The sequence below is a fragment of the Myotis myotis genome, unplaced genomic scaffold (assembly GCF_014108235.1).
Source record: "Myotis myotis isolate mMyoMyo1 unplaced genomic scaffold, mMyoMyo1.p scaffold_m19_p_8, whole genome shotgun sequence".
Taxonomy (NCBI): domain Eukaryota; kingdom Metazoa; phylum Chordata; class Mammalia; order Chiroptera; family Vespertilionidae; genus Myotis; species Myotis myotis.
The window spans coordinates 40,669,945-40,684,787 of NW_023416390.1; the positions used below are offsets into that span (position 1 = coordinate 40,669,945).

Sequence of the window (14,843 nt, forward strand, 5' to 3'; positions counted from 1 at the left end):
AATAATTTATATGGGTGTGATTCTCACTTTTTTTTCCCCTAAACCACAAATTTCTTTCATTAGAACCTCCACGATTTGTGAAAAAGCTGAGTGACACCTCAACCCTTGTTGGGGATGCTGTTGAGTTACAGGCTGTAGTGGAAGGCTTCCAGCCCATTTCTGTTGTCTGGCTGAAAGATAGAGGTGAAGTCATCAGAGAGAGTGAAAACACGAGGATTTCATTCGTTGATAACATCGCAACCCTACAACTTCGTAGCCCAGAAGCATCTCATGCCGGAAAATATGTGTGCCAAATCAAAAATGATGCTGGAATGAAAGAATGTTCCGCCGTCTTGACTGTACTAGGTTAGTAACAAAGTATAGCCTGAGAAGGGGAAAATCAGGTTAATTGACCCATGATCATTTTCTACAAATATTACTCTTCCCCAATATTGATTATATGTGTAGTTTGTACGGTGAGTTTATTTTCAATGTAATTATACTTCATCTTTTAGAACCAGCCAGAATCGTAGAGAAGCCAGAACCCATGACAGTCACTACAGGAAATCCTTTTGCACTAGAGTGTGTAGTGGCTGGATCACCAGAACTTTCAGCCAAGTGGTTCAAAGATGGAAGAGAATTATCTGCAGACAGCAAACATCACATTACGTTCATCAACAAAGTGGCTTCACTTAAGATCCCCTGTGCAGAAATGAGTGACAGGGGGTTATACAGCTTTGAAGTGAAAAACAGTGTTGGTAAAAGTAACTGCACTGTGTCTGTTCACATTTCCGGTAAGTCATAGGAGGTATTTATGGTTATATAGCTTTTCCTGGAAAATAAAGCTTCTCTTTAAACAGAAAACTGCCCTTCTCCACATAGATCGAGTTGTGCCTCCTTCCTTCATCCGCAAGCTGAAAGACACGAACGCCACCCTGGGGGCCTCAGTGGTTTTGGAGTGCCGAGTCTCTGGCTCGGCCCCAATCTCTGTTGGCTGGTTTCAGGATGGAAATGAGATCGTTAGTGGGCCTAAATGCCAGCCCAGCTTTTCGGAAAATGTCTGTACTTTGAATCTGAGCTTGCTGGAGCCTTCCGACGCAGGCACATACACGTGTGTGGCTGCCAACGTGGCTGGTTCTGAGGAGTGCTCGGCAGTCCTGACTGTGCAAGGTCAGTGTGCAAGGATCAGGCTGCCGCTTCTTAAGTCTCTTCCACGTGACTCGGTGCCTGCCTTGCATGGGATTTCTTTATTTCATCTTCATTTATTAGTCTTGGCTCTCTTTTCTTAAAATTATTATTTTATTTTATGTTTTGCATCACCATTTATCCCCTCTATTCCCTCTTGCACCTCCATCCATCCCCTCCCCCTACAGTCACCACACTGTTGTCTGAGTCCCTGAGTTTTCTCTCTTTTTGCTTTCTTTTTTGCTCATTCCCCCTGACCATCTCACCACCACCACCACCACCATAGCTGTCTGTCTTCCCTCTATGAGTCTGTCTCCATTTTGCTTGGTAGTTCAGTTTGTTCATCAAATTCCATATATGAGTGAAATCATATTGTACCTGTCTCTCTCTGAAACATTTTAGCAAAATGTTCTCCAGGTCCATCCATGCTTTGTATCCATGCATTGTATCCATGCTGTTACAAAGGGTAAAATTGTCTTCCTTTTTATGGTAGAGTAGTATTCCATTGTGTAAATGTGCCACAGCTTTTTTATCCACTCACCTGCTGATGGACACTTAGGCTGCTTCCAAATCTTGGCTATTGGAAATAATGTTGCAGTGAACATAGGATGCATATTTTCTTTTGAATTAGTATTTTGGGTTTCTTCGGATAAATTCCCCAAAACGCTAATTGGCTCCCTTTTCTTCAAATAGCAAAAGCACCTCTCACACTTGGATTTCTCTTTTCCTCTTGATCTTCCCCTCCCCCTGGGGTATCTAGAACCACCATCTTTTGAACAAACCCCGGATTCCGTGGAAGTTTTACCTGGAATGAGTGTCACATTCACCAGTGTCATTAGAGGCACCCCTCCTTTCAAGGTCAAATGGTTTAAAGGCAGCAGGGAACTAGTATCAGGGGAATCCTGCACCATCTCTCTGGAAGATTCTGTCACGGAACTGGAGTTGTTTGAGGTGGAGCCATTGCAGAGTGGGGACTATTCTTGCCTCGTTACTAATGATGCTGGCAGTGCTTCCTGTACCACACATCTTTTTGTGAAAGGTTTGCTCTGCACTCCAATTCGTGTATCTTTTAAATTTTTCCTAAGTCTTCATTTGAAGACGTCAATTTTACCCTCATATTTTCTCCTTATAGAGCCAGCCACCTTTGTGAAGAGATTGGCTGATTTCAGTGTTGAGACAGGAAGTCCCATAGTTCTTGAGGCCACATATACCGGCACGCCTCCCATCTCAGTGAGCTGGATGAAGAATGAGTCTCCTCTCGCACAGTCTCCGAATTGCAGTGTTACTATGACAGAAAAATCTACCATACTGGAAATTCTCGACAGCACGGTAGAGGATTATGCACAATACAGTTGCCTGATAGAAAATGAGGCCGGTCAAGATATTTGTGAAGCTCTGGTGTCTGTCTTAGGTGTGTTGACAGTTACCTCTTTTTAATTGCTCTCTTTTCTTCCTCTTAAAAATCCTCTGTTAGTTAGCATGAGTGATTGACTACCACTCTTTGTACCTTAGAACCACCTTATTTTATTGAACCTCTGGAACACGTGGAAGCAGCCATTGGAGAACCTACAACTTTGCAGTGTAAAGTGGATGGAACCCCAGAAATTAGAATTTCTTGGTATAAAGAACACACAAAGCTGCGATCTGCTCCTGCATACAAAATGCAATTCAAAAATAACATTGCCTCCTTAGTAATCAACAAGGTGGACCACAGTGACGTGGGAGAGTACACATGCAAGGCAGAAAACAGTGTGGGGGCAGTTGCTTCTTCAGCCGTGCTTGTTATCAAAGGTGATGATGGTTTTGCTTAACAAGTCTTGCTGTGTGCTGACAAATCCATTTTCTTAAAAACGTCAAAATTTTGATGGACTGAAATATGTTGTAGATATACTCTGTCTTGTAAATAAGGTCTATCTGTACTTTCTTTACAGACCGCAAACTTCCACCTACTTTTGCAAGAAAACTGAAGGACGTCCATGAGACTCTTGGCTTCCCAGTTGCCTTTGAATGTCGCATCAATGGCTCAGAACCTCTTCAAGTGTCCTGGTACAAAGATGGGGTGCTTTTGAAAGATGATTCTAATTTGCAAACATCTTTTGTTCATAATGTAGCAACTCTTCAGATTTTACAAACTGACCAGAGCCACGTTGGTCAGTACAATTGCTCAGCTTCCAATCCTCTGGGGACTGCTTCATCCAGTGCCAAGCTCATTCTCTCAGGTGAGTAGCTCATCACATCACCCTCCGCACTGTTAAGGGGCTTCACTGCTCCCGGCCACCAAACTCTGGCGCCACTTTGTTTCTGCTCTGTGTCAGGGAGCAGGAAAACTGAAGTCACCATGTTGGTCTTCATTCTTTTTAGAGCATGAAGTGCCGCCTTTCTTTGATCTAAAGCCTGTGTCAGTAGATCTTGCTCTTGGAGAAAGTGGGTCTTTTAAATGCCATGTAACTGGAACTGCGCCAATCAAAATCACTTGGGCCAAAGATAACCGAGAGATTCGCCCTGGAGGCAACTACAAGATGACTTTGGTTGAAAATACTGCCACTCTGACAGTTCTCAAAGTAGGCAAAGGTGATGCTGGGCAGTATACCTGCTACGCAAGCAACGCAGCTGGAAAAGACTCTTGTTCTGCTCATCTGGGTGTACAAGGTACTCGCTTGAGTAAAGTAGCATGGTCTCTACCATTTTCAATATCTTAAAATATAAGAGGAAGAATGTGCTTGAAAGTTATGTTTAGGATCATTGTCAAGTAATTAAAAGTGATCATGTGGATCAATTTTTTTTTTATTAAAGTGGACTGAAAATCCATTTTCAAAAGCTAAAAATAGAGAGTGAACAAAAAAATTTCACATAATTGTAAGAAAATCAAAATTTGAAGGAAGTTATCTCAAATGACTTATTTTCCCCAATAGTTATTAAATGGATGGATTTTGTCCCAGTAAGGGACAGCAGAGCCCCAGATTCTCAAGCTCTTCAAGGAGAGTCCAGATTAATTATGTCAATAGCTTGTCCTCCATTGACCCCACTTAAATAATCATGGAAGGCCCAGCTGGCATGGCTCAGCAGTTGAGTGTCAACCTATGAACTGGGAGGTCTTGGTTCAATTCCCCATCAGGGCACATGCCCAGGTTTCAGGCTCAATCCAAATTGTGAGGCATGCAGGAGGCAGCCAATCAATGATTCTCTGTCATCATTGATTTTCTATCTATCTTTCCCTCTCCCTTCTTCACTGAAACCAATAAAAATATAATAATAATAATAATAATAATAATAATAATAATAATAATAATGGAAGCCAGGGAGGTGGGGAGTACATTAATATCTCTCATTTTGGAAGACAGCCATTTCCTTCTATAGTATGTTCATGGCTGTTGTTGTCAGACGTTAAATACTTCACTCAGTGGACTGCTGGTCAACCCATAGAGCATTATTAAGGAGTTTTGTGATGGTGGTGGTTTATAAATATCTTTAAATAAAATAGAATTAGAGTTAGCAGCCTACCTGCTCTATGGCATTTAACTAACCATCTTTATCTCCCTAAGCTTGAATTTTTTGCTTCAGTTAATGAAGAGAGTATTGCCCTCCCCACTTCAAAGGGAAATTATGAAAGTTGAAGAAATATCTTAAGCCTATAAGAGAAAGGGGCACTTTAAAAATATTAGCATAGCTGACCCCAGTTTGCTATTCTGACTTACTATGGTGCATAAATGATGTCTTTTCAGCCATAGGAAATAGACAGCCCTCCACTGATTTACACACAGAAAGTAATCAAACTCTCTTATCCCCATGAGCCCCATAGTGCTTCTGCCAGCAGATACACACGCTGCCTCTGATCGTGTACTAGACAAGTGATTCTTTTACTGGGAAGCGGGTTATACAGTAGGAATCAATGTGTTTCCTTCTTCCTTTTGCAAAAATAGTTGATGTGGGTGCTTGTAAAAATAAATGTATTTGAAAACCTCTCTGATTGGCAGAGATTCCTCTTTTTACTTCATCTTGAGTTATACGTACCTTTTCCATTCCTTACCTTATGTTTTCCCTCTTGGTTCCATAGAACCACCCAGGTTCATTAAAAAGCTAGAACCTTCAAGAATCGTGAAGCAGGATGAATCCACAAGATATGAATGTAAAATAGGAGGGTCTCCAGAAATCAGAGTTTCGTGGTACAAGGATGAAACTGAAATTCAAGAGAGCAGTAAATTCAGGATGTCATTCATTGACTCAGTGGCAGTGTTGGAAATGCACCATCTCAGTGTTGAAGACAGCGGCGACTACTCGTGTGAGGCCCGCAATGCAGCGGGCAGTGCAAGCAGCAGCACTTCCTTAAAAGTTAAAGGTCAGATCTTACCCTTCTTTTGTGTTTTTCACAGTAGCCGTCCCTCCTCTCTAGTTGTCCTCTTAATACCCCTGTTTGACTTTCCATCGATGTCTTAAAATTTTTAAAGAATTCAATAGAAAACTGAATCTTACTTGTAACTATATACTTGCAGAATATATCCTAATTTTTCTTTCCTTTTTCCTAACTGAATTACCTTCCAATTTTAGAACCACCCATTTTCCGCAAAAAGCCTCATCCCATGGAGACACTGAAAGGAACTGATGTTCATCTTGAATGTGAGCTTCAGGGTACTCCCCCATTTCAAGTTTCTTGGCATAAAGACAAGAGAGAACTTAGGAGCGGCAAGAAGTACAAGATAATGTCTGAGAACTTCCTTACAAGTATTCACATCCTGAATGTCGACACTGCAGACATTGGGGAATATCAGTGCAAAGCCACGAATGATGTGGGGAGTGACACTTGCGTTGTTTCTGTCACTTTGAAAGGTTAGGGTGACTTCATTCTCTTACACTTACTCTATCTCTTCAAATATTCATGCTTTGTTGGCCCCTTAGCTGTTGTCCAGTTCTTTATCACTAGCTATCTCTTCTACTTTTCCCTTTTTTTTCCTTTCCAAATCTTTTTGTTTAGAGTGCATCCCATTTCTAAATTGAACCAAGTATCCTCTTCGACAATTTTTCCAATAGGTTTTGATTTGATTTATAAGTCTGGAGAGTACAAAACGTTCAATTCTTCCTTCTTACTGCAAACTCTAATGTGTCCCTGCTCACAATCACCAAGAATGCCTCTTATTTAAAATATGGAAACAACACATTATCACTTCTTTGATTACTAGCATTCATGATTAAGGGAAATGCTATTAATCCCACACATTTTAAATCAATAATATGCCTCTTTTTCATCAGCACCACCAAGATTTGTGAAAAAGCTCAGTGACATTTCTACCGTCGTTGGTGAAGAAGTCCAGCTGCAGACCACTATTGAAGGCGCTGAGCCAATTTCAGTGGTGTGGTTCAAAGATAAGGGGGAAATTGTTAGAGAAAGTGACAACATATGGATTTCTTATTCGGAAAATACTGCAACCCTACATTTTTCAAGAGCAGAAATAGCCAATGCTGGAAAGTACACCTGTCAGATCAAAAATGATGCTGGAATGCAAGAGTGCTTCGCTACACTGTCCGTTCTCGGTCAGTACAAATAGGATGTTATGATGAACACATGGTGTACACTTACCGGTGTCCACATTTTCTTTCGTTTTTCTATTTGATTTTAAAATTTGGATGCAATTTTATCTTGTTTTAGAACCTGCAGCAATTGTGGAAAAACCAGAATCCATAAAAGTTACCACAGGAGACACCTGTACATTGGAATGCATAGTCACTGGCACACCTGAACTCAGTACTAAGTGGTTTAAGGATGGAAAAGAACTGACAAGTGACAGCAAATACAAAATAAGCTTCTTCAACAAAGTATCTGGTCTTAAGATTATCAATGTAGCCCCCAGGGACAGTGGGGTATACAGCTTTGAGGTGCAAAACCCTGTTGGCAAAGACAGCTGCACAGTCTCAGTTCAAGTGTCAGGTTGGTTGGTCAGGCTTTTGTTGCAGTGTTATTATAATGTAGTTCCTGATTTACATATATATGTAGGGGAAGATCCATCTTCTACATCATTACATGGTCTGACATCCTCTGAATCAGTAAAATCAGAGGTAACACACCTAGAGTTAGAAGACCAAGTTCAAAAGTTATATTTCTTTCTCATTGAGAAATTTCACAATTCGGAATTACAGGAGTGAAACTGATTCCTGAAAAAGGATAAAGTGGTCTTCTACTATCACTTACATTTGAATAATTCACCATATAATGAGTCACAGCAAAGAGGACCAACATCCCTAATAAGTCAACTAGCACATCCTTCCCACTGATCCTCAAGGCTTTCAATCGTGTGACCCTATAGGGCAGTGGTCGGCAAACTCATTAGTCAACAGAGCCAAATATCAACAATACAACGATTGAAATTTCTTTTGAGAGCCAAATTTTTTAAACTTAAACTAGATAGGCAGGTACATTGTTATTAACTTAATTAGGGTACTCCTAAGGCTTAAGAAGAGCCACACTCAAGGGGCCAAAAAGCCACATGTGGTTCTCGAGCCGCAGTTTGCTGACCACGGCTATAGGGAATTCTTTGATACCCTTGCAAAAGAGTCAAAGAGATCTAGGTCTATCCAATCAAAAAGACAGGAAATCTCTTTTCAAATCATTTTATAACTGATGTCCCTTGTTTGTTTGACTTTTATCACATTTAGACCGAACTATTCCTCCTTCATTCACAAGAAAATTGAAAGAAACGAATGGTCTATCTGGTTCTTCAGTTGTAATGGAGTGCAAAGTCTATGGATCGCCTCCAATCTCTGTCTCATGGTTCCATGAGGGAAATGAGATCAGCAGTGGAAGGAAATACCAGACCACCCTGACAGATAACACGTGCGCTTTAACTGTGAACATGCTGGAAGAATCGGATGCTGGTGACTACACCTGTGTAGCTACGAATGTGGCTGGTTCTGATGAATGCAGTGCTCCTTTGACTGTGAGAGGTGTGTTAAGAATGCAGTAAAAACAGAACTGCATTTCATAATTTATAAGCATTTGGTCATCGCCAATCAAAATACTAAGTTTTTCTGCTGTGTGCTTTTTTTGTTTAGAACCACCGTCTTTTGTTCAGAAACCTGATGCCATGGATGTTTTGACTGGAGCCAATGTAACTTTCACGAGCATCATAAAGGGAACACCTCCTTTCAGTGTCAGCTGGTTCAAGGGCAGCAGTGAACTAGTGCCAGGGGACAGGTGCAATGTGTCTTTGGAAGAGTCCGTTGCTGAACTGGAGCTGTTTGATGTGGACACCTCACAAAGTGGAGAATACACCTGCATAGTCACTAATGAAGCTGGCAAAGCTTCTTGCACAACACGTCTCCATGTCAAAGGTTTGTCTGATGCCCCGCACCTTCACGGTGAACATACATGACTTAATAGACGAGCCGACATCTGTATGTATGTGTGTTTGATTTCGCATCTCCAATTTGTTTATAGCCCCAGCTAAATTTGTAAAGAGGCTCAACGATTACAGCATAGAGAAAGGAAAAGCCCTGATCCTGGAAGGCACGTACACTGGAACTCCCGCCATTTCAGTTACATGGAAGAAAAATGGCATAAATATCACTCCGTCCCAGAGGTGTAACATAACCACAACAGAAAAATCCTCAATCCTGGAAATCCCCAGCACCGCAGTGGAGGACTCGGGGCAATACAACTGCTACATTGAAAATGCTTCGGGAAAAGACTCCTGTTCAGCACAAATACAGATCCTAGGTTTGTTATGACTGTACATTCCTACCTTTATATATAAATAAGCATGCTGGCCTGTCTCCTTCATGGCTCATTATCTCTCTTGCCTGCAGAACCACCGTATTTTGTCAAGCAGTTAGAGCCTGTGAAGGTGACTGTTGGAGATTCTGCCTCCTTACAATGCCAAGTTGCTGGAACCCCTGAAATTGTGGTGTCCTGGTACAAAGGAGATACGAAGCTGAGACCCACTGCCACCTACAAGATGCATTTCAGGAACAATGTTGCTACACTGGTTTTCAACCAGGTTGGCAGTCACGACAGCGGAGAATATATCTGCAGAGCTGAAAACAGTGTGGGAGAAGTCTCTTCATCAACTTTCCTTACTGTTCAAGGTGACTGAAATATTTCAGAAGTGAACGAATTTGTATTTCTTTTGAACTAGGTTTAAAATATCTCATGAGAGCATTCTTTTTAGGAAATTCTTTCCAAATGCAAAATTTTCTGCTTATACCATTCCACCTATAATGAATGGCCTTCCCAGAGAGATAAGATGACTAAATCTTCGGTTGGAAGGATCATGTAGTCCTTTGGCTCTATAATTAAATCTTTAAGAAACACGAGGGGACCATATTTTTAAAATCCCACCCTCTGAGTGTGTCATTCAAAATGCTAGAAGGCAGTCTTGAAAAGTAGGAGGCCCTACTGCATACCTGGAGATGTACCTAAGCCGGTCAAGTTCCCTATTGGCTTTGCACCTACCCTGCATTAGGCTGGCCTCAAGAGTGACACACTTTTGCTCCAAAGTTTGCATGTTTTCCTTTGGGTCCCAGTTTATTATAGAAATGTTAACCCCTCCTGATGCATTTGTAGAAATGGAGAAACGGCATTATCTATCTAACAATATTTGTGAGAACATCCAGTAAAATGTCCAGAGGTGTTTAATACTTTAATTCTGTTCTTACAGAGCAAAAACTTCCACCGTCGTTTTCTCGACAATTGCGAGATGTCCAAGAAACAGTTGGGCTGCCGGTTGTTTTTGAATGTGCCGTAACTGGGTCAGAGCCTCTCTCCGTGTCTTGGTATAAGGATGGCAAGCCATTGAAAGATGGCCCAAATGTACAAACATCCTTTTTAGATAAGGTAGCCACCCTCAACATTTTTAAAACAGACCGGAGCCTCGCCGGCCAGTATTCCTGCACAGCTACAAATCCTATAGGGTCTGCCTCTTCTAGTGCCAGACTCATTCTCACAGGTTTGTGGATTCTTAAACCTCTTTCTAATTCTGAAATGAAAAGTTTTATAATCAAGTACAAAATTAGGGAGAAAACATCATGATTTCTGTAAACTGGGATGGTCCGGACGGGGAGCCTGAAACCTTGTCTTTCTGCTCTCCTCAGAGGGGAAGAACCCACCCTTCTTTGACATCCACATTGCCCCGGTGGATGCTGTGGTGGGAGACAGCGCGGACTTTGAGTGCCACGTTACTGGGACGCAGCCGATAAAGGTCAGCTGGGCCAAGGACAACCGAGAGATACGAAGTGGTGGCAACTACCAGATTAGTTACCTGGAAAACACTGCCCGCCTGACAATTCTGAAAGTAGGCAAGGGAGATTCTGGACAGTACACCTGCCATGCTGTGAATGAGGTGGGAAAGGACTCCTGCACAGCTCAGCTTAATATAAAAGGTATGGTTTATTTTGCATGTGGTCCGACAAAACGTCATCATCATACATTCTATGCTAAGTGTGCAGTTTTTAGGACAAATGCAATTAAGGACGCATTTTTAAACAAATGGCATAAAATGATTAAAAGGATATAGGTTTCTCTAGAGGACAAGTGATCTCTTTAAATCTCTATTCTCTAAAATTTTACGTATTCTGCATAATCCTAACACCAACCTCCCTTTTATATTTTTACATCTATCTGGTTCTGTTAATGGCCATTTTATTTTCTTTCCCTTAAATTAGCTAACAATTTAGAATAAGCTTTGGGAGGAGGTTAACATGTTTAGGAACACACACTGATATTGTCTATTTAGTTGGTCAGCATTAAATTTTAATGAAAAAAGATGATTTCTTTTTTTTTTAAAAAACCTCATGGTAATAACTACGTCTGGATTCCACTTCCTATGTGCTTTCAATTTCTGACAGAGCGGCTAACCCCACCAAGTTTCACTAGAAAGCTCTCAGAGACAGTAGAAGAAACAGAAGGGAATTCTTTCAAACTTGAGGGCCGTGTGGCCGGTTCCCAGCCTATCACTGCGGCTTGGTACAAGAATAATGTAGAGATACACCCAACTTCTAACTGTGAAATCACATTCAAGAACAACATACTGCTGCTGCAAGTCAAGAAGGCGGGCATGGGCGATGCTGGTTTGTACACGTGCAAAGTGTCAAACGATGCAGGCTCTGCTCTGTGTACATCTTCCGTTGTCATCAAAGGTTAGTTATCTGCACGGCCCCAGACTGCTGTGCTTTGCTTCACCGCCTATGAGATAGTTGTGCGCATGCCTCTGACATGTGCTTTTCTTCTTCAACTCTGTCGACCAAGTCAGTTGTAATGAATATAAATATATATTATTTAATTGACTTACCAAAATTCCAGATGCTTACTTAAAATATATATTGTTTGTAATTTAATTGCTTGGCTGACCGAAGAAGAGGTCATATAGTAGCTGGACTAAAAATCTTAGCTAGTAAATCCCATCCTAAAATTCTCTCATGCAGTAAGAAGTCTAAGTCTACTTTGAAGTTCATGCATAAATGACATATAAATTTTTATGAAGCACATTTATTTTGATATATTCTTATATTTTTATCATTGAATACTGCATTAGCTTTGCTTATTATAAATTATATCACATTCTGGAGCATTCTCTTTTCTAAACATATTTCTAAAGGATTATTGTTTGACATATATTGCCGAAAGCTTTTAGCCTGTAAATGAACATTAATCCCAGATAAAGGAGTAAATTTGCTTACAAAGAAAAAATAGATGAGTGGAATGATATTACTGCATCTCATTCTGGAAAACATATTTAATTACATAGTCATAGCTTGAGGCAAAGATAGACTATGTGTTTAAGAGTATCATCTCGATCTGATCCTCTGCCCGTAATGGATTCACCCAGATGATTATGATACGGATTCATCAAAATCATTTTACCAATTAACCTCCTAAAAGCAGCTTGGAATTGACTAATGACTCTGGTGATGTAATTGGCCACATAATGGTTCACAGATAATAGGTTAATATCACTAATAGGTTAATATAATTGAGTTGTTTGGTGTGCGTTTTGAGTTGTCTTAAAATTCAAATTTTATCTCTCATTTAATAGGATTTACGTTTGTTTAGTTTTCAAACATCATTAGTAAAATATGTAATTGACAGTGGCTTATATTCATGATTTACATTCCTGATGCTTTTGCCATTAAGTAGATAAGACTTTATGTAGAATTCTGAAGGTATTTATCTATACAGTTTAAAAAAAAAAAAAGAGTAGACACCAGAAGTTTTAATCTTTGCAGTTGTGAATTTTGCCTTATTCCTATATGTAGGTCTCAGAACCACTGAATAAAATCATTGCGTAACACTGAGTTCTACATGGACTTCATATCATGTTACGCATTTTCTTCATTGGTTTTCATTTGCTGCAACTCCTAAATCCTTTGGAAAAAGTGTGGATTTTCTGCATTTAATAGCTAAAGATGAACATCGGAGAAAATCACACATTAAGATGCGGGGCTCATGGGTTACTCAATGTTGGCTTTCTTTCCCAGAGGGTAGCAAGAATTACTAGCTTTAGCTGGTTTGGCTCAGGGGATAGAGTGTTGGCCTATGGACTGAAGGGTCCCAGGTTGGATTCTGGTCAAGGGCATGTACCTCTGTTGCAGGCTCAATCCCTAGCCCCCGTTGGGGCACGTGCAGGAGACAACCAATCGATGTGTGTCTCTCACGTCAATGTTTCTCTGTCTGTCTGTCCCCTGCCTTCCACTCCCTCTAAAAGAAATCAGTGGAAAAATATCCTCAGGTGAGGATTTACAAAATATAAATAAAATAAAATAAAGTAAATAAAATTAAATAATTACTGATCTAGATTAAAAGAATTCCTCAATAAGCCCTCAGGCTTATTGAGGAATTGAGGAATTTCGCTGAATTCCTCAATTCAGCGAAAATGCAGCTGTACCCAGGTTGGAGAGAATCAATCGTGTATACAGCAGTTATGATAACCACCAGTGCAACGTTTGCAGGGCTTACCCGGGTCACAAGTGCTTGGGTGATTTATGGCCTGCTCTATGGTATCTGTTCTTTGCTTGTTTTTAAACCTTTATTTTTTTTTTTTTATTCAACAAATGTAACTACTGACTTCAAAGAGAAATCAATCAGGAACGTGATTCAGTTCTACCTCAGCAACCAGTGCTACCTGTTAGAGGCAGAACCTGTTGCTTGTCTGAAATTTAATACTTGCTTGCCTTTATGTCCCTTTTGTGGTCCTTTTTATTTTATGTTTAAAATGCCTTTTTAATTCCAGAGCCTAAGAAGCCACCTGTGTTTGACCAGCACCTTAGTCCCGTAACAGTGAGTGAAGGAGAATTCGTGCAGCTCAGCTGCCACGTCCAGGGTTCGGAGCCAATCAGGATCCAGTGGCTGAAGGCTGGCAAGGAAATCAAGTCTTCAGACAGATGCAGCTTCAGCTTTGCTAGTGGGACCGCTGTGCTGGAACTCAGGGATGTAGCCAAAGCAGATGCGGGCGATTATGTATGCAAAGCTTCCAATGCGGCTGGCAGTGACACTTCCAAATCAAAAGTGACCATTAAAGGTACAGATGCCTCAAAAGTATTATTCAGATTAAACCAACAGCTACTTACATTTATTTGCTTTTTGCAGTTTAAGTAAGAACGTAATTAGATTTTTAGAAACATCAGTTATTGCTTATTTGCAATTTATAGCCCCCTTATCATAATTGAAGTATTAGATAATTTAATGGAAACTAATTTCAATAAAATCTGTCTGAAATTACCCCAAGTTCAACGTCGTATTTCTTGAACATCTTTTCACCGTATAAGAGGGTAAAATTAAGTAAAGTTCCAAAATGATAATGATGTGACATGAGGTGCCCTGGTGTCATAGCCCTGGCAGAAGTCTGTATAATAAAGCCAAGTCTAGAAATATAAGATTTGATACTACTAATATGATTGTAGTTCAGCCTGTATGCCACAGCTACAACTAGTTATAAGTGTATATGGAATTGCTTTATCTTCTGTAATCCACTCATATATAATGAGTCCTAGAATGCATGACGTTTTTGACTCTGCCAAACTCCTAAAACTTATTTTACAAAGACAATTATTCCTTACCATCTTAAGGTAATCGTGATAACAAAACATGTAAATGTGTTTTTTAGACAAACCAACCGCCGTCCCCACAGCTAAGAAAGCAGCAGTAGACGGGAAACTCTTCTTCGTATCAGAACCTCAAAGTATCAGAGTGGTGGAAAGTAAGTACTTCCTGAAAAATACCGCTTCATTTACTCTGTACATTTTGCCTCTGATTTAATTTTGGAAAAACTGATTTTGGAAAATTTAAGTTTTTTATTTGTCTTCATTACTCCTTAGAAACCACTGCAACATTCATTGCAAAAGTTGGCGGCGATCCAATCCCTAATGTGAAATGGACAAAGGGGAAATGGAGACAGCTGAACCCAGGAGGTCGCGTTTCCATCCTGCAGAAAGGCGATGAGGCCAAGCTGGAGATCAGGGACACCACGAAAACCGATTCTGGCTTGTACCGATGTGTCGCATTTAATAAACATGGCGAAATTGAAAGTAATGTTAACCTGCAGGTGGACGAAAGGAAGAAACAAGAGAAAATTGAAGGAGATCTTAGAGCAATGCTGAAAAAGTAAGTTTAATTTTAAAAGATATAATTTTCCACTCACCAAAGAGATCTCTCAAGAGGCATGGACTATCCCAGTGATGGCGAACCTTTTGAGCTCGGC

The 14,843-nt window shown here is 40.4% G+C and overlaps 1 protein-coding gene across 1 annotated transcript in view; it reads left to right on the forward strand.

Annotated features, from left to right (window-relative positions):
• Positions 1 to 14,843, forward strand: part of TTN (titin) — a 278,629-nt gene that overhangs the window by 92,997 nt on the left and 170,789 nt on the right. The window contains exons 79-100 of the mRNA XM_036318697.1: positions 64 to 345; positions 495 to 773; positions 862 to 1,149; positions 1,925 to 2,203; positions 2,297 to 2,575; positions 2,677 to 2,955; positions 3,096 to 3,383; positions 3,526 to 3,813; positions 5,219 to 5,500; positions 5,710 to 5,988; positions 6,409 to 6,690; positions 6,806 to 7,084; positions 7,810 to 8,097; positions 8,206 to 8,484; positions 8,591 to 8,869; positions 8,959 to 9,237; positions 9,810 to 10,097; positions 10,243 to 10,530; positions 10,996 to 11,286; positions 13,377 to 13,664; positions 14,250 to 14,342; positions 14,461 to 14,746. Of these exons, the coding sequence (XP_036174590.1) occupies positions 64 to 345; positions 495 to 773; positions 862 to 1,149; positions 1,925 to 2,203; positions 2,297 to 2,575; positions 2,677 to 2,955; positions 3,096 to 3,383; positions 3,526 to 3,813; positions 5,219 to 5,500; positions 5,710 to 5,988; positions 6,409 to 6,690; positions 6,806 to 7,084; positions 7,810 to 8,097; positions 8,206 to 8,484; positions 8,591 to 8,869; positions 8,959 to 9,237; positions 9,810 to 10,097; positions 10,243 to 10,530; positions 10,996 to 11,286; positions 13,377 to 13,664; positions 14,250 to 14,342; positions 14,461 to 14,746 (6,043 nt within the window). The remainder of the gene's footprint in view (positions 1 to 63; positions 346 to 494; positions 774 to 861; positions 1,150 to 1,924; positions 2,204 to 2,296; positions 2,576 to 2,676; positions 2,956 to 3,095; positions 3,384 to 3,525; positions 3,814 to 5,218; positions 5,501 to 5,709; positions 5,989 to 6,408; positions 6,691 to 6,805; positions 7,085 to 7,809; positions 8,098 to 8,205; positions 8,485 to 8,590; positions 8,870 to 8,958; positions 9,238 to 9,809; positions 10,098 to 10,242; positions 10,531 to 10,995; positions 11,287 to 13,376; positions 13,665 to 14,249; positions 14,343 to 14,460; positions 14,747 to 14,843) is intronic.